The sequence below is a fragment of the Salvelinus sp. IW2-2015 genome, linkage group LG35, assembly GCF_002910315.2.
Source record: "Salvelinus sp. IW2-2015 linkage group LG35, ASM291031v2, whole genome shotgun sequence".
Lineage (NCBI taxonomy): Eukaryota > Metazoa > Chordata > Actinopteri > Salmoniformes > Salmonidae > Salvelinus > Salvelinus sp. IW2-2015.
The window spans coordinates 466269-484870 of NC_036874.1; the positions used below are offsets into that span (position 1 = coordinate 466269).

At 42.3% G+C, this 18602-nt stretch overlaps 2 protein-coding genes across 2 annotated transcripts; one reads left to right on the forward strand and one right to left on the reverse strand.

Moving 5' to 3' along the window:
- Positions 1 to 837: 837 nt before the first annotated feature.
- On the forward strand, positions 838 to 8327 carry LOC111958904 (CD209 antigen-like protein E). The gene is made up of 7 exons (XM_070437292.1): positions 838 to 1059; positions 5987 to 6091; positions 6490 to 6517; positions 6559 to 6617; positions 6943 to 7094; positions 7274 to 7371; positions 7501 to 8327. Exons 1-7 carry the CDS (start codon positions 954 to 956, stop codon positions 7625 to 7627), a joined length of 675 nt encoding a protein of 224 aa, XP_070293393.1. The 5' UTR covers positions 838 to 953; the 3' UTR covers positions 7628 to 8327.
- A 4129-nt stretch (positions 8328 to 12456) lies between these two features.
- Positions 12457 to 18354, reverse strand: LOC111959104 (transient receptor potential cation channel subfamily V member 6-like). The gene is given in 24 exon segments (XM_070437452.1): positions 12457 to 12724; positions 12861 to 12927; positions 12930 to 12965; positions 14766 to 14912; positions 14915 to 14932; positions 14935 to 15018; positions 15021 to 15041; positions 15241 to 15275; positions 15277 to 15305; positions 15419 to 15454; positions 15456 to 15506; positions 15509 to 15553; positions 15555 to 15591; positions 15696 to 15763; positions 15867 to 15941; positions 15943 to 15954; positions 16070 to 16205; positions 16305 to 16384; positions 16465 to 16617; positions 16837 to 17012; positions 17107 to 17205; positions 17291 to 17431; positions 17543 to 17763; positions 18203 to 18354. Coding segments are annotated over 24 exon segments (2118 nt in total). The 5' UTR covers positions 18334 to 18354; the 3' UTR covers positions 12457 to 12504.
- Positions 18355 to 18602: the final 248 nt, after the last annotated feature.

Genomic DNA, 18602 nt, shown 5'->3' on the forward strand with positions numbered 1-18602 from the left:
TCACAAAGTGCTTTACAGATACCTGGCCTAAACCCCAAATATTATAATTATAATTATAATATTATTACATATGTCTAACTAATCCTAAATAAATGGAGGTCTAAAATGTCCTATTAAAGTAAAAAACCTTATTTGTACTTTAATACGCAAGAGAGGAAGAATAGAGGAAAAAGAGGAATATAGAGAGACTGAAGGAGCGTGTGTGAGTGAGAAAAATAGTGGTCAGTACTACAGTGAAAGTACAGTTTTCCCATTTCCGAATTTTGATTACGACACATTTCCTTGGTCTGGCCTGCTATTAATGTTGTGTGTGGTGTGCAGCTTGCAGTTTGCATGTTACAGGTGAGATTGTTATAACAAAAACACAATGTCAATGTTCCAAAATGACTAGTTTTAGGGGAGAATATTATCTAGCTTGTAACATAATGAAAGCCATTTGGCAGGGAAGGACCTGTTTGTCTGTCTCACAATCAAGGCTGAGACATGATAATAGCAGATCTCCAAGCAGAAGCCCAATCTAATGTTGTCCATTCAGCCTTGCTGTGTTTCTCATCTCTCCAAGGACTAGATATCTCTCCAGACAGTTGTTCTGTGTTTCTCATCTCTCCAAGGACTAGATATCTCTCCAGACAGTTGTTCTGTGTTTCTCATCTCTCCAAGGACTAGATATATCTCCAGACAGTTGTTCTGTGTTTCTCATCTCTCCAAGGACTAGATATCTCTCCAGACAGTTGTACAGAACTCTGTCTCTATCACACACACAGCAGAGACAGAGAGTAGCAGCAGCAGCAAAAGGATTTTGGGACAGACTGAGTATTGTGTTACAGGAATTAATTATAAATCTAAAAGGGGCACGTTGCTATAGAGACGGAGAGGGAGGTTTTTTAAAACCACAGTGCATTTAGCCTTCACAGTACTTTACAGTCGCAGTCGGTGGGTCAGGAACAGCAGCAATGTATATCAAGTTTTGCCGTATTGCAGGAAGTGGAGGGAATGCCAAATTACCACATGAGGCAAACGCAACGTTTTCGGTTGAAGTGAAGGAGCAGCAAGGGAAAGGTAAGCAGGATTTCAATTGTTGCTCGTAGTGATTGCTTATAAAATGTCTGATTGTGCCATATGCCACATAACAAAGCCAGGGCCATCCAAGAACGATACCTATAACGAACTATAACATCAAACAATTTAAATCGTTCTAATTCAAGTGAACAGGCGCGTTCACACTACAACGATAACTACAAAAACAGTGGATAACGAGATCTATCTATCGTTTTCGGTCACTTTCAGAGCGATTTTCCCCCAGCCCCTCCGACGATAAAACATCAAATGCTTCATTTGTAAATTCATGTTGGAGTGTGCCTCTGGCTATCCGCAAATAAAAAATGTAATACAAATGGTGCCGTCTGATTTGCATAATATAAGGAAATAGACATTATTAATACTTTTACTTTTGATACTTAAGTACATTTATAACCAAATACTATTCGCCTTTTAGTCAGGTAGTATTTTACTGGATTAACTTTCACTTTTAATTTAGTCATTTTCTATTAAGGTATCTTTACTCAAGTATGATATTTGAGTACTTTTTTTCACCACTGCTGATATAGGACGACTCGGGAGAATGATGATCCATGACAAACAGCGCATATCAGTATAAGGCTATATTTTGCCGATGGTACAGTACCAGTCAAAAGTTTGGACACACCTTCTCATTCAAGGGTTTTTCTTTATGTTTTACTATTTTCTACAGTGAAGACATCAACTATGACATAACACATATGGAATCATGTAGTAACCAAAAAAGTGTTAAACAAATCAAAACATATGTAATATTTGAGATTATTCAAATAGCCACCCTTTGCCTTGATGACAGCTTTGCACACTCTTGGCAATTGAGAGGGCAATTGAGCAAAATGTCCACTTGGAGTTTTTGGATTTACAAACTACAGGCCACTAAGTACCCTGGTTTAAATGAAGATATGGATTTCTCACCCTTCCTGTAGGGTCGTGATGGGTCCATTTGCTGTCATCTAGTGGACATTTTGCTCAATTGCCCTCTAGCTATGTTTGGACTGTTGTTCATGTTTTGCTGTGGTCTGGAGTACTGTGGAATATATTGCTTTCTTGTTCTGGACACTTCTCCCAGTCATGGTTAGGGTTGGAACTGCCTCTCTGGGTGTTCTGATGCTTCTAGCTTGGAGTTGTATGCTCATGATAACATAGCTACAGTATTTCACCTTTTCATGTGTATATTATTGCTTACTAGGTGTGTCCAATTTGGTAACCACTCCCTCTTCTAATTAGGGCTAATTGGAAAAGCCTTTCAAAAGAGGACATTGTATTCTCTTTTTTCTGTACTCCCTGACGAAGGCCATGCAGCCGAAACGCGTCGGTTTTTAAACAACTTTGTTTCTATTGAACATGCCATACTAATAAAGGCATTTTATTAATTATATGAAGAGTGCCTTGGTCCTCCTTTCTTTTTGATGCACACTTAACCAGCATGGCTACCACAGCATTCTGCAGCGATACGCCATTCCATGGTTTGCGCTTTCCATGGATACGCCATTCCTGGTTTGCGCTTAGTGGGACTGTCATTTGTTTTTCAACAGGACAATGACCCACAACACTCCTCCAGGCTGTGTAAGAGCTATTTGACTAAGAAGGAGAGTGATGGAGTGCTGCATCAGATGACCTGACCTCCACAATCACCCGACCTCAACCCAATTGAGATGGTTTGGATGAGTTGGACCGCAAATTGAAAGAAATGCAGCCAACAAGTGCTCAGCAACAAGTGCTCAACTCCTTCAAAACTGTTGGAAAAGCATTCCTCATGAAGCTAGTTGAGAGAATGCCAAGAGTGTGCAAAGCTGTCATCAAGGCAAAGGGTGGCTACTTTAACACTTTTTGGTTACTACATGAATCCATATGTGTTATTTCATAGATTTGATGTCTTAACTATTATTATAAAATGTAGAAAATAGTACAAATAAAGAAAAACCCTTGAATGAGTAGGTGTGTCCAAACTTTTGACAGGTACTGTATATGTTAATGCCAATACATCCTGACAAAATAAACACTCTGACTGGCCTGCTAATGTGCCTTTCGGGAACCTTGTAAACTGTCGAGAAAAGACCCATTACTGATCGAAATGGCCTAGGCTAGATTATTATTATTTCAGAATGAAACAGGCATTCAAAATGCAAGGCTTATTAGCGGTTATTGAAGTTATGTATTCATTTTTATACACAGTGTACAAAACATTAGGAACACCTGCTCTTTCCAAATCGGGCACTAGAATTACTTAAAACATATGTATGTTTACGTGACTTATTTGATTGATTTCCCATTGTTTTATAAGTCAGAAGACAAAGCTTCCTAGGACCTTGTCAAGATCCTCTGTCGAATAAACTGCTATTTGCCTCCCTCTGGTGGTCGGCTGCATCATTACATCAATTTATATCACTACACTGCAACGTTAGGTCAAAGGTGCGGTCCTTAGGAAAACATTTATCCAGCTTGACTGCTTCATGGCACAGACATGGCAAAGCAATCGCTGAATTTGTCTCGAGCAGGCGGATCTAAATACACAACTTTCATAGCTTTATGATAAAGATTGCAACCTACACACTTCCTTAAACCTAAAATAAGTAAAGAAGTAATTTTGTGTGGAAGTCAAACATTTTGCATCGGAGGCAGACACATTGCATATGTTCAGAATGACAAAATCGAGCCCTTTACATGGCCCTTCTCCCCTTGTCTATAGGAGGGACGCAAGCTGTTTAAATGGCCCAAATGTTGATTTAGACGTTCACAAATTTAACAGATTTTGACTATCATTACTACATTAATAAAACATTGACCTCTTGCTAGATTGATGACTAAAACCACAGTGAAACAGTGCAAAACGGCTGTCAGCTTTGAAAGTTTTTTAAGCTTTGAAACAATTGAGACATGGATTGTGTACAGTCGTGGCCAAAAGTTTTGAGAATGACACAAATATAAATTTTCACAAAGTCTGCTGCCTCAGTTTGTATGATGGCAATTTGCATATACTCCAGAATGTTATGAAGTGTGATCAGATGAATTGCAATTAATTGCAAAGTCCCTCTTTGCCATGTAAATGAACTGAATCCCCCCAAAACATTTCCACTACATTTCAGCCCTGCCACAAAAAGGACCAGCTGACATCATGTCAGTGATTCTCTCGTTAACACAGATGTGAGTGTTGACGAGGACAAGGCTGGAGGACTCTGTCATGCTGATTGAGTTGAATAACAGACTGGAAGCTTCAAAAGGAGGGTGGTGCTTGGAATCAGTGTTCTTCCTCTGTCAACCATGGTTACCTTCAAGGAAACACGTGCCATCATCATTGCTTTTCACAAAAAGGGCTTCACAGGCAAGGATATTGCTGCCAGTAAGATTGCACCTAAATCAACCATTTATCGGATCATCAAGAACTTCAAGGAAAGCGGTTCAATTGTTGTGAAGAAGGCTTCAGGGCGCCCAAGAAAGTCCAGCAAGCGCCAGGACCATCTCCTAAAGTTGATTCAGCTGTGGGATCGGGGCACCACCAGTACAGAGCTTACTCAGGAATGGCAGCAGGCAGGTGTGAGTGCTTCTGCACGCACAGTGAGGCGAAGACTTTTGGAGGATGGCCTGGTGTCAAGAAGGGCAGCAAAGAAGTCACTTCTTTCCAGGAAAAACATCAAGGACAGACTAATATTCTGTAAAAGGTACAGGGATTGGACTGCTGAGGACTGAGGTAAAGTCATTTTCTCTGTTGAATCCTCTTTGTTTGGGGGCATCCGGAAAAAAGCTTGTCCGGAGAAGACAAGGTGAGCGCTACCATCAGTCCTGTGTCATGCCAACAGTAAAGCATCCTGAGACCATAAATGTGTCGGGTTGCTTCTCAGCCAAGGGAGTGGGCTCACTCACAATTTTGCCTAAGAACACAGCCATGAATAAAGAACAACACATACTCCGAGAGCAACTTCTCCCAACCATCCAGGAACAGTTTGGTGACGAACAATGCCTTTTCCAGCCTGATGGAGCACCTTGCCATAAGGCAAAAGTGATAACTAAGTGGCTCGGGGAACAAAACATCAATATTTTGGGTCCATGGCCAGGAAACTCCCCAGACCTTAATCCCATTGAGAACTTGTGGTCAATCCTCAAGAGGCAGGTGGACAAACAAAACCCCACAAATTCTGACAAACTCCAAGCATTGATTACGCAAGAATGGGCTGCCATCAGTCAAGATGTGGCCCAGAAGTTAATTGACAGCATGCCGGGCGGATTGCAGAGGTCTTGAAAAAGAAGGGTCAACACTGCAAATATTGACTCTTTGCATCAACTTCATGTAATTGTCAATAAAAGCCTTTGACACTTATGAAATGCGTGTAATTATACTTCAGTATTCCATATTAACATCTGACAAAAATATCTAAAGACACTGAAGCAGCAAACTTCGTGGAAATTAATATTTGTGTCATTCTCAAAACTTTTGGCCACGATATTTGTGTCATTCTCCAAACTTTTGGCCATGTGTGCCATTCAGAGGGTGAATGGGCAAGTCAAAACATTTAAGTGTCATTGATCGGGGTATGGTAGGTAGTAGGTGCCAGGCGTCCCGGTTTGAGTGTGTCTGGAACTGTAACGCTGCTGGGTTTTTCACGCTCAACAATTTCCTTTGTGTGTCAAGAATGGTCCAGCACCCAAAGGACATCCAGCCAACTTGACACAACTGTGGGAAGCGTTGGAGTCAACATGGGCCAGTATCCCAGTGGAATGTTTTTAACACCTTGTAGAGTCCATGTCCCGACGAATTCAGGCTGTTCTGAGGGCAAAAGGGGGGTCCAACTCAATATTATGAAGGTGTTCCTAATGTTTTGTACACTCAGTGTATAATTTTATTGTTATTGTTATTGTTATAGTTATCGTCTTTGGTGTGGATGGCCCTTAAGACTATTCTTTCCTTGTCTAGACCTGCAGGTCCTGGGGAACGTTGGTCTGTACCGCGCAGTGTGTTTACTACTGTCTGTCATCTGTCTGGTTCTACTGCTCGTCATCATCATCCTCTGTGTCAAATGTGAGTATCATAGACATTTTGATTCTACGTAATACCGTCGACCTTAGAACAGGCAATACTCAGTTTTAGGGGTGGCACGGATAGCCTAGTCGTGGTTAGACGGTTTCGTGCACCATAACCAAAAGAAGTTGTAGATCAAATCCCCCGAGTTGGCAAGGTAAAAATCTGTCATTCTGCCCCTGAACAAGGCAGTTAAACCACTGTTCCTAGGCCGTCATTGTAAATAGAAAGAATTTGTCTCTAACTGACTGGCCTGGTTAAATATAAATTGTTTTATTTTATTTTATTTTGATAGAATATCCAGCATGTTGGTTTAACAGCCTTATATTGCAAGAAAGAACAAAACAAATGTTAATATGATTCCATTCTCTTATTCTTTCTTTCTTCATTATCTCTAGTTCCATTCCAGCCTCAAGTCTGTCATGGGACTGAAAAAAGGGAGATTGAGGCTAAAGAGAAGGGGAGGTGACTGAAAAAGGGATTGAGGCTAAAGAGAAGGGAGAGTGTGTACTGAAAAAGGGATTGAGCTAAAGAGGCGTAGAGGTCCAGTCCACTGAGGTGCTGCAGCCTCGAAGACATGACCAAGGGAGGCCCACACCCACATGAACTGTCCAACACAAGCCTACGCGTGAGTCACCTACTGGTAGTGTGTTAGTCTAAGTTAACTGTTATACACTATATCGCCTCCTACATTTGTGTCCCGAATGTACTCGATTTAAGTGCTGAGACGATTGTACCACTACAATGTTTTCTCTTTGACTTCATACCATGCTAATAATAATTATTGAACCTACATGTATTGACTGAACTACATGTTGTACTTGAAGAGTAATTTCTCTCCTTTCCTCCAGTCCCTGCCTGCCACATGTGTGATGAAGGCTGGCTGCACTTTGAGAGCTCCTGCTACTTCCTCTCCAGAGACAGAATGAACTGGGATGAGAGCAGGGACGAGTGTAAGAAGAGAGGGGCAGATCTGGCCATCATAACAAACAAACCAGTGCAGGTGGTTCTACTACAATTGTTACTCCTCTCTACCTCTTGTTTCTCTTCTTTGTATATCAGTGACCATGCAATGATGATAGCAAAGCAACAGTGATTGTATGACAATCACACATAAAATTTGGATTGACTAAGGTTACTAATAGTCCAATAAAACGGTGTAAAAACAAATAATTCTCCCAGACCTTTCTAACGAAGAAGGGAAACCTGATGTACTGGATCGGCCTGAGACAGAGAACCAGGAACTGGGTTTGGGTCAACAACACTGCACTGGGACAGAGGTGAGACAACCGATGATGATGTTTATTGMKCTWCAAGACGYCAAACAYACTTTGTTWTCCAGAAATMAAAACAATTGWAATGTTTTAGTATGGACAGTACTGAGCTGTTCCCTTTCCTCTCATTGGTAGTTACTGGTCAGGATCCAACAGACAAGGGGATTGTGGGTTACTGACAGGAAAGGAACCTCCTGAGAGAAGCTGGAGCTCCGCATCATGTGACCAGTACAGCTTCTACATCTGCCAGAGGGTGCGCTAAAGAACAGACTTCACCATCTGCCAGAGGGGGCGCTAAAGGACAGACTTCACCATCTGCCAGCAGTCACCAACCCTGGTCCTGGAGAGCTATACGATGTACAGGCTTTTGTTCCAGCCCAGCAGTAAGACACATGATTTAGCTAGTCAATGAATCACCTTGATTAGCTGAATCATTTAAGTGTTGTACACCATGTAGGTCAGCAGGGTTGGTGGCCACTGCCATATTCCAACTAAGAAACCTGTCAATACGGATTCTCTTTAGACTTCCATCTATCATTCACTCCTATTCCATAGCCTTTTATTCCATGATTACACATCTCTATCAACAGCCTTTTAATTAAACCTTGATTATACACTTTATGACATACGTCTATGTTATAATTCATTAGACATCCAGGTATAACCAATGATGGTAAATATAATCACATTACAGTTAGTTATGCCTTGTGAAGAACAATCAAGTCGGCCTGCCAGTTTCAGTTAGAATTTGCACTAATGTTAAAGATGAACACTATATTGCACTCATTTGCTTGTTTTGCTGAGATGTTTTCTATATGTTTTCTTAATGCCTTTGAATGTGATAATGACCGACATGATTGTGTGCATTAACCAATCATTAGGTTTTAAGTACTGATTCACAATCCTGAAAGAAACAAAAGTTTAATATAATTTGTCCATGTAATAAAGAATCAGTTATTATACTGTCTCGTCAAACCTTTCATAAAAAGCATTAATGTGCTTTACTTAGAATGATAAAGTAACTTACATGGTCCAAGAAAATTGAAAATGAATCTAGTCTACATTTCAACCCAGTCTTACCCATGTACAAATATTTTGTTTTTGACATGTAAAACTGCATATATACAGTACCTGTCAAAAGTTTGGACACACCTACTCATCCAAGGGTTTTTCTTTATTTTTTACTATTTTCTACATTGTAGAATAGTAGAGAAGATGTCAAAACTATGAAATAACACATGGAATCATGTAATAACCTAAAAAGTTTTAAACAAATCAAAATAGATTTTAGATTCTTCAAAGTAGCCACCCTTTGCCTTTATGGCAGCTTTGCACACTCTTGGCATTCTCTCAACCAGCTTCATGAGGAATGCTTTTCCAACAGTCTTGAAGGAGTTCCCACATTTGCTGAGCACTTGTTGGCTGCTTTTCTTTCAATCTGCGGTCCAACTTATCCCTAACCATCTCAATTGGGTTGAGGTCGGGTGATTGTGGAGGCGAGGTCATCTGATGCAGCACTCCATCACTTTCCTCCTTGGTCAAATAGCCCTTACACAGCCTGGAGGTGTGTTGAAAAACTAATGATAGTCCCACTAAGCGCAAACCAGATGGAATGGCATATCGCTGCAGAATGCTGTGGTAGCCATGCTGGTTAAGTGTGCCTTGAATTCAAAATAAATCACAGGCAGTGTCACCAGCAAAGCTCCATCACACCTCCTCCATGCTTCACGGTGGGAACCACACATGCGGAGATCATCTGTTCACCTACTCTGCGTTTCACAAAGACAAGGCGGTTGGAACCAATAATCTCAAATTTGGACTCATCAGACCAAGGACAGATTTCCTCCGGTCTATTGTCCATTGTTTGTGTTTCTTGGCCCAAGCAAGTCTCTTCTTCTTATTGGTGTCCTTTAGCAGTGATTTCTTGGCAGCAATTCGACCATGAAGGCACGCAGTCTCCTCTGATCAGTTGATGTTGAGATGTGTCTGTTACTTGAACTCTGTGAAGTATTTATTTGGGCTGCAATTTCTGAGGCTGGTAACTCTAATGAACTTATCCTTTGCAGCAGTGGTAACTCTTGGTCTTCCTTTCTTGTCGCGGTTCTCATGAGAGGCAGTTTCATCATGGCGCTTGATGGGTTTTGTGATTGCACTTGAAGAAGCTTTCAAAGTTGTTAAGATTTTCCGGATTGACTAACCTTCATGTCTTCAACTAATGATGGATTGTTGTTTCTCTTTGCTTATTTGAGCTGTTCTTGCCATAATATGAACTTGGTCTTTTACCACCCCTACCTTGTCACAACACAACTGACGCATTAAGAAGGAAAGAAATTCCAAATTCAAATTTTTAACAAGGCACACCTGTTAATTGAAATGCATTCCAGGTGACTATCTCATGAAGCTGGATGAGAAAATGACAAGAGTGTGCAATGCTGTCATCAAGGCAAAGGGTGAATACTTGAATAATCTCAAATAAACAGATATTTTGATTTGAACACTTTTCTGGTTACTACATGATTCCATATGTGTTATTTCATATTTTTGATGTCTTCACTATAATTATACAATGTAGAAAATAGTAAAAAATTAAGAAAAACCCTTGAATGAGTAGGTGTGTCCAAACTTTCGACTGGTACTGTACATCCAGTGACGCCATGCACCCATTATTTTAGAAGGGGCAAGAAGTACATGAGGATGCAGGGGTGGGGGTCAGCCCCCCTCCGGAAGACGGAGGGGGGCTGTTCACCTGAAACAGCGCTTTCCTGCAATCTAGAGCCATAATTATTATGCCTCTTTACCTGTTCAATTGTCATTTTAATTAATGATGCACATTGATTCTTTAAAAACTTTTATGTTTAAGGAGTTTAGTTCAACTGCTACACTGGTATACTACATGACCTAAATATGTGGACACCTGCTCGTCGAACATCTCATTCCAAAATCAGGGGCATTAATTTAGAGTTGGTCCCTCCTTTGCTGCTCTAACAGCCTCCACTCGTCTGGGAAGGTTTTCCAGTAGATGTTGGAACATTGCTGCAGGGACTTGCTTCCATTCAGCTACAAGAGCTTTAGTGAGATCATGCACTGATGTTGGGCGATTAGGTCTGGTTCGCAGTCGGCGTTCCAATTCATCCCAAAGGTGTTCGATGGGGTTTTGGTCAGGGCTGTGTGCAGGCCAGTCAAGTTCTTCCACACCTTCTCGACAAACCATTTCTGTATGAACCTTGCTTTATGCACAGGAGCATTGTCATGCGGAAACAGGAAAGGGACTTCCCCAAACTGTTGCCACAAAGTTGGAAGCAGAGAATCATCTAGAATGTCATTGTATGCTGTAGCGTTAAGCTTTCCCTTCACTGGAACTAAGGGTTCTAGCCCGAACCATGAAAAACAGCCCCAGACCATTATTCCTCCTCCTCCACCAAACTTTACAGTTGGCACTGCATTCGGGCAGGTAGCGTTCTCCTGGCATCCGCTAAACCCAGATTCGTCCGTCGGACTGCCAGATGGTGACGCGTGATTCATCACTCCAGAGAACGCGTTTCCACTTCTCCAGTGTCAAATGGCAGCGAGCTTTACACCAGTCCAGCTGACGCTTGTCACTGTGCATGGTGAACTTAGGCTTGTGTGCGGCTGCTCGGCCATGGAAACCCATTTCATGAAGCTTCCCGACGAACAGTTATTGTGATGATGTTGCTTCCAAAGGCAGTTTGGAACTCGGTATTGAGTGTTGCAACCGAGGACAGACAATTTTTACACGCTACGTGCTTCAGCACTCAGCGGTCCTGTTCTGTGAGCTTGTGTGGCCTACCACTTCGCAGCTGAGCCATTGTTGCTCCTAGACGTTCCCACTTCACAATAACACCGCTTCTAATTGACCAGGGCAGCTCTAGCAGGGCAGACATTTGATGAACTGACTTGTTGGAAAAGGTGGCATCCTCTGACGGTGCCACATTGAATGTCACTGAGCTCTTCAGTACGGGCCATTCTACTGTCAATTTGTGTCTATGGGGATTGTATGGCTGTGTGCTCGATTTTATAAACCTGTCAGCAACGGGTGTGGCTGGAATAGTCTAATCCACTAATTTGAAGGGGTGTCCATATACTTTTGGCCATGTGGTGTGTATTGTATCATAAGACAAGAATTAAAGCAATTTTTGTATTTTCTAAAGTCTAGCAACCTTGCCAGCTAGCATGCCAGCTAAGATAGTTAGACAGGCAATTCTAACTTAATTGATAGCCTAAAATGACAAGGTAGCTAGTTACGAGGTTGTGAGATTGGGAACCCATCTACCTGGCTAGCTAAAACAAACTTTATAAAATTGCTAGGTGGCTAGTATGACAGAGAAACCTATTGTGACCACTGCACTCAGAACAGGTGCCGGTAGCAAAATGTAATAGAATTCCGAAATTGCTTAGCTGGTCCGCACTCAAAAAAGAGATTCAAGGTTAATTTTGAGTATTTATTTAATTCAAGGGTGGGTAGATAGACAAACATTTCAGCCTTCATCAGTGTCATTAGCATCCCCTCTGAAGGTGCACTTCATTAATGCTTGTTTTATTTATTCGTCAAGAAGGAATCAACAAGGTTAATTTACAAACAGTCCTGCCCATCACCGACAGCTAAAATCAGATGAAACTCTGTGTGTCACTCGACACTCTCTCCTCCTTCACTAATGATACTATCTCCACACATATCTTTGCTCAGTGGTTCACCTAGGAAGGAACCACTTACTAGGAAGAATATGGGGGAGGGGGCACTGATTGGGATGCTGTATACACTTTCATCATGGTGTTAAGCTATTTTTATGGAGTATGTAGGAGAGACTATATGTGTGTGCCTGAGTGTGTGTTTGCATGTGTGTGTGTCAAAATGTGTGTGTGTCCCGTATGGGTATGACGCCTCTGCATTCATGCTTGCATCACACATGTATTATATAATAACGGTCCCGTGTGGCTCAGTTGGTAGAGCATGGCGCTTGCAACGCCAGGGTTGTGGGTTCATTCCCCACGGGGGGACCAGGATGAATATGGATGAATATGTATGAACTTTCCAATTTGTAAGTCGCTCTGGATAAGAGCGTCTGCTAAATGTAAATAATAACAATATAATGATCTGTTTTGCTGTCTTAAACCACATATCTATCTTACTTCCTGGTCATCCTCTTCCTGTTCCATGTCTAAAACCAGAGAGCTGTGGTGAATCATCTGCCAGAATGCCAGGGACTTCCTGTTTCCAGGTCCTTTTGACATGTCAGTGTTCTCCGTCTCCTCCAACTCCTTGCTCTGGTCCTCATCCTTAGAGAAGGCTTGGATGGAGCGACGCATCTTTTGCACCAGTGGGTCGTTGCGATCCTCAACCCTGCAATGGAGACATTAAGAGAGCCATTATAATATAAAGCCTGCATATGACAGGATGGGGAAACACTGTTAACACCACCACACCTAAGACAGAGAGTACAGTAATAGGCCAGTTAGATGAAGTGTTGTTGTCTTACCGGAGGTACCACCGCTCCCCCAGGCCGTAGAGCAGACCACACACCCCCAGGCCGGGCCACAGGCAGCGGGCAACCTCCTCTCCAACATCAGGGTAGTGGCACACACTACACACAGTGAGCAGGGACAAAGGACATAAGGATATTAAATGGCACTGATTGGGATGCGTTATACACTTTCATCATGGTTTTAAGCTATTTTTATGGAGTATGCACAGTGCCTTCAGAAAGTAGTCACACCCCTTAACTTATTCCACATTGTGTTGTGTTACAACCTAAATTCAAAATTGATTAAATATATTTTATTTCTTACCCAACTACACACATACCCATAATGACAAAGTGAAAACATGTTTTATAGAAATGCATATTTATTGAAATGACAAACAGAAATATCTAGTTTACATAAGTATTCACACCCCTGAGTCAATACTTTCTATAAGCACCTTTGGCAGAGATACAGCTGTGAGTCTTTCTGGGTAAATCTCTAAGAGCTTCCACTCATGGATTGTGCAACATTTGCCCATTATTCTTTTCAAAATTCTTCAAGTTCTGTCAAATTGGATGTTGATCATTGACAGATAAACATTTTCAGGTATTGCCATACATCAAGTCGATTTAAGTCAAAACTGTAACTCGGACACTCTGTATTACATTCTGTAATGTACCTCTCTCCTCTGGCTGCCCACGATGAGCTCCAAATTCACTGTCTTCTTGGTAAGCAACGCCAGTGTAGATTTGGCAGTGTGTTTTAAGTTATTGTCCTTCTGAAAGGTAAATAATCTCCCAGTTGTCGGTGGAAAGCAGACTGAACCAAGTTCTTCTAGGATTTTGCCTGTGCTTAGCTCCATTCGTTTCTTTTTATCTGAAAAACTCCCAGCCTTAACGCTTGCAAGCATACCCATAACATGATGCAGCCAGCACCATGATTGAAAATATGGAGAGTGGTACTCAGTAATGTGTTGTATTGGATTTGCCCAAACATAAACTTTGTATTTAGGACAAAAAGTGAATGTGCTTTGCTACATTTGCAGTATATACTTTGTGGCCTTTGTTGCAAACAGGATGCATGTTTGGAATATTTGTATTCTGTAACGGCTTCCTTCAATTAGGTCAGTATTGTGGAGTAACTAGAATGTTGTTGATCCATCCTCAGTTTTCCCCTATCACAGCCATTAAACTCTGTAACTTGTTTAAAGTCGCCATTGGCCTCATGGTGAAATCCCTGAACGGGTTCTTCCTCTCCGGCAACTGAGCACTGTATTTTTGTAGTGACTGGGTGTAATGATACACCATCCAAAACATAATGAATAATTCACTATGCTCAAAAGGATATTTCATATCTGCTTTTTGTATTTTTACCCATTACCAATAGGTCCCCTTCTTTGCAAGGCATTGGAAACCTCCCTGGTCTTTGTGGATTGAATCTGTGTTAGAAATTCACTGCTCAACTGAGGGACCTTACAGATAATTGGGTGCAGGGATGAGGAAGTCATTCAGAAATCATGTTAAACACTATTATTGCACAAAATAAAATCTGAAATATCTTGAATCAATAGGTATTCAACCCCTGTGTTATGGCAAGATGAAATAAGTCCATGCAACTTATATGTGACTTCTTAAGAACATTTTTACTCCTGGACTTATTTAGGCTTGCCGTAACAGGGGTTGAATACTTATTGACTCAAGACATTTCAGCTTTTCATTTTTAATTAATTGAAAACATTTCGAGAAACATAATTCCAACTTTCACATTATGGGATATTGTGTGTAGGCCAGTGACAACAAATCTCAAATTAATCCATTTTAATTCAGGCTGTAACACAACAAACGTTGAAAAAAGTCAAGGGGTGTAAATACTTTCTGAAGGCACTGTAATAGAAAATGTGTGCTGTGTGTCTGTCACACTGATGCACACCTGTGTCCTCCAGAGGTCGTCCCTCTCCTGGGCTACTCTCCAGTGTGTATCACTCATCATGGCTATGAGCAGGTTGAGCAGCAGTATGTAGGAGACCACAGAGAAGGTGCAGTGCAGCACATGGACATAAGGGGGGTTGTGATGGTGTGGTCCAGTGCAGGTCTATCAGACCCACACTCAGCTCAACTGGGAGATCAGAGTGATGGGGAAAGGAGCGGTACGCAGGTAGAGAGTCTGGGTCTGAGTCATGTACACCATCCACAGGGCTGGGAGGGAGGGAGGGAGGGGAGGGAGGGAGGGAGGGAGGGAGGGAGGAGGAGGGAGGGAGGAGGAAGGGAGGAGAGGGAGGATAACAACAACCAGGTATCAAAATATTTATTTATTTTTTATACAATTGTCGGCAATTTGCTTATTTGAAACGTCAAGATCTGCTAATGCAGTTTCTCTTAAACAGAATGTACTTACAGGTGGAAAACCCTATGAGCACGATGAAGCTCGCCACTGAACTTGGTCAGGTCTCCAAATATAATCTAGGAGGAAATGAGCCAAAACACCACAACAGTTTAATATGGAATCAAAACAGCAAAACCATACATTCTACAGTAACGTCATGCTAATGCTGTGTGTGTCGTGCTTCCCTTACATACTTCTGTATCATGATGACGTAAGGCCCTAGCAGTCTGAAAGCCTCGGGCGAAGAACATGACGTTGCTCCAGCCAAGCACCAGGACACCACAGCCATGACAACTGCCTCCCCCTGCACCCCACTGACCCTGACACACACAAGCAGCCACCACCAGGAACGCATAGAAAATACTGGGAGAACACAGATTATTACACAGGTTAATAAATGACATAGCATGCTAACACAACAACATCACTAGCAGGTAATAAGCTAGATAGGCACCAAGTTGACTTACAGAATGACATGGAAGGGTCCCCCCAGTCCAAAGTTCCTGCTTGGCCCCACTCTCAGCATATCTGGGATCTTAGGATAGGGAATACACAGATTATATTGACAGACAATATGTGATCTAATCTACAGTGTAAATATAAGTGACATGTAAAACTATGGGTGATGTATGTTTTACCTCCAGTAGCAGAATAACCAGGGCACCCAGGACACTGATCATCTCTCCTGTCAGACGCAAGTTGTCCCCATAGGTCAACATAACTCTCCTACAGGGACAGGAACAGAGAACAGGGCATTGGATCACAAAGGGTTCATATGAACACCTCTGATTGAGGTTTGCACACAGGCTGTCATATGAAGACGCCTTCATGTCTCCCCCACCTTCAGAGTTTTCTGCACGCGGATGGTTTTGTCCATMTCAGATACAGTGTAATTCTCTGGAGCGTCCTTTAGAGGGCGATACACACAACACAGTGTGAAGGTCCCAATGTACAGGAGGTACAYCAGCAGCAACAACCTGTACACAACACAATAATAACATTACAACATTAAACATAAACAAATGACAGCATCTCAAACACAACATCAGAACATGATCCACTGTATGTGCTGTTACCTAAAGTAGTGTTTTCCATAGAGGTTCCACTTGAGACTGACCAATAGCCTAACAGGAGTCACTTCCAGTATCCTTCTTGCCTGAGGGAAGAGATCATCCTCATCATCAGTTTCCCTGAAGTGTATATTAGACCGTATCATGTTTGTGTTCTGTAATGTACCTCTCTCCTCTGGCTGCCCACAATGAGCTCAAGCACAGAGAGGTCATCGTCGGCGACCAAGGAGTCGATCTCTGAGAGGTCATAGAGGTTAGAGGTCAAGGGTCCCAGGTTCCACTGGATGACTCGCCTCCGGTTGACCAGGTGCTGGAATGCCTGGGAGAGAGATAGAAAAACCTTAGATACCTAGAAATGCAGCACAATTCATTTGTAGGTTAATTACATTCTAATAACAACATATGCTGTATAAAGAATATTACGGAGGAGAAGGTTATGACTACAGGTAAAGTTAAAGATAATAGGGGAAACACTATCCCTCTTCTCCTCTCATACATTGTCTCCTGTTTCTTTCTCTATCCCTCTATTCATCCTCACCACAAGGTTGCCCTCTTTGGCAGCCAGTTTGAAGGGCGTTAAGCCACGATAGTTGGGCACCATGTCCAGTGGCACAGCCTGGTCCTGCTCAACGTCACGCGCCAACAACAGATCCAACGCCAGGCATGCTAAAGTCTTATTAGGCTGCAGGACCAGGATGTGGAGCACTGTGTTACCTAGGGGGGAGAGAGGGAGATATTAAACTGCTGAAAAAGGGAGAATAGAGAGGGGAGGGGCAGAACGAGGAGAAGAAAGAGGAATGTTTCATACCAATGGAGTCCTGCGCCCTGGTGCTAGCTCCTGCGTTGATCACCATGGAGATGATGTCCTGATTCCCCACACAGGCCGCAAATGCCAGGATGTGCTCACCTAAAGTAAAGCAAATGGAATCACATAACCACATTTCCCAAAATGSATTTTTCTACTCCTTACGGACCACAAACAGTCATCTTACCATAGTAGAGCAGCCCTCCTCTTCTCTTCCTGAAGTACAGGCCTGTGACTCTGGGCGTGGCCACATCCGCCCCTCGACCAATCAGACTGCGGACCAGGTTAACGTTCTGATTCACCACGGCAATGTGGAGAGGTGTCATGCCTGATTGAGAGTGAGTAAGAGAGAGAATATATTATTGCGTGAATAAATATCTGTGTGAGTTTTATGATATTATAGTGTGTYTTTGTTCATTGTGTGTGAGAGTATATGTACCAAGGAAGAGGTCAGAGGTCATGGGTTCATTGATGAGTTCAGGTGCTCCGTCCATCAGAGCTACGGCAGCATCCATGTTATCATTCAGAACTGCCACATGCAGCGCGGTCTCCCCCAGAGCACCTCTCTCAAAGATGTTAGTGGATGCACAGTCCAGAAGTTTCTTAATGCAACCTGCACTGTTCTCTTTGGCCGCAAAGAAGAGAGGGATGTCATTTGTCCTATGGGAGAGTGTGTTTACAAAGTTAGAATTCAAACACTGCATTCATAACATGTCGTAATTATCAGCATACCACTGTGAAAAACCCACTTGAACGCCCCTCCAGCTGGTAATTCCTAGTGGGAAACTGTCTATCATCTCTGAGCTCAGACTTCTCTCACATGCTAAGCTCTGATGTCACATTCCAGTGGGCACAGACATCAGTTCAACGTCTAATTTTGATTTACATTTGGTTTAGTTGTCTACTATTGTGAATTCAACAGGAAATCAACAAAAAATGTCGCCATGTCATTGGATTTAGGTTAAAAGACGAAATGCCCTTATCTTGATGACTTTTTCCAAATCCAATAAGTTTTCCATGTGGATTCAATTTCATCACATAGATTTATTGGGTTGAAATGAAATGGAACCAATAGGAAACTCACCAATAGGAAACTCACCTTTTGTTCTGCAGCAAAAAAGTTTCATCCAGCGTCTCTTTCCACCCCTTCCTGTTCTGGAGGCTGAACCTAAGCTGGCTCCACCAATGGTTGAGCTCACATGGAGCAGATCTTGCCAAGGGTGGGGCCATCCTCTCATATGGTGAGTCTATTTGAAACGGCTGGGAGGAGAGAGACGTGCATGTGTGTGAGAGAAATTGATTGTTAGAAACAGAGAGATGTTCTACCATCAGACTTAACTCATAAAGAAATACATCCTTCTCCTTATGTACTAGGGACTCAAATCAAATCTAGAATGTGTGAGCTGTCAGCAAATTAACTGACAGATCGTTCAGGTCAGCACCATCCCACAGACCAGAGCTGAACCAGAAACAGACCTACTCATTCCAGTCATGTCCAC

Excerpts from the sequence above, each read along its gene's own strand:
- LOC111958904 (XM_070437292.1), top strand. The coding sequence starts at position 954 with ATGTATATCAAGTTTTGCCGTATTGCAGGAAGTGGAGGGAATGCCAAA. Across the intron at positions 6,092-6,489 it reads CATCATCCTCTGTGTCAAAT|TTCCATTCCAGCCTCAAGTC; the intron begins GTGAGTATCATA and ends CATTATCTCTAG. Across the intron at positions 6,618-6,942 it reads TGTACTGAAAAAGGGATTGA|TCCCTGCCTGCCACATGTGT; the intron begins GCTAAAGAGGCG and ends CCTTTCCTCCAG.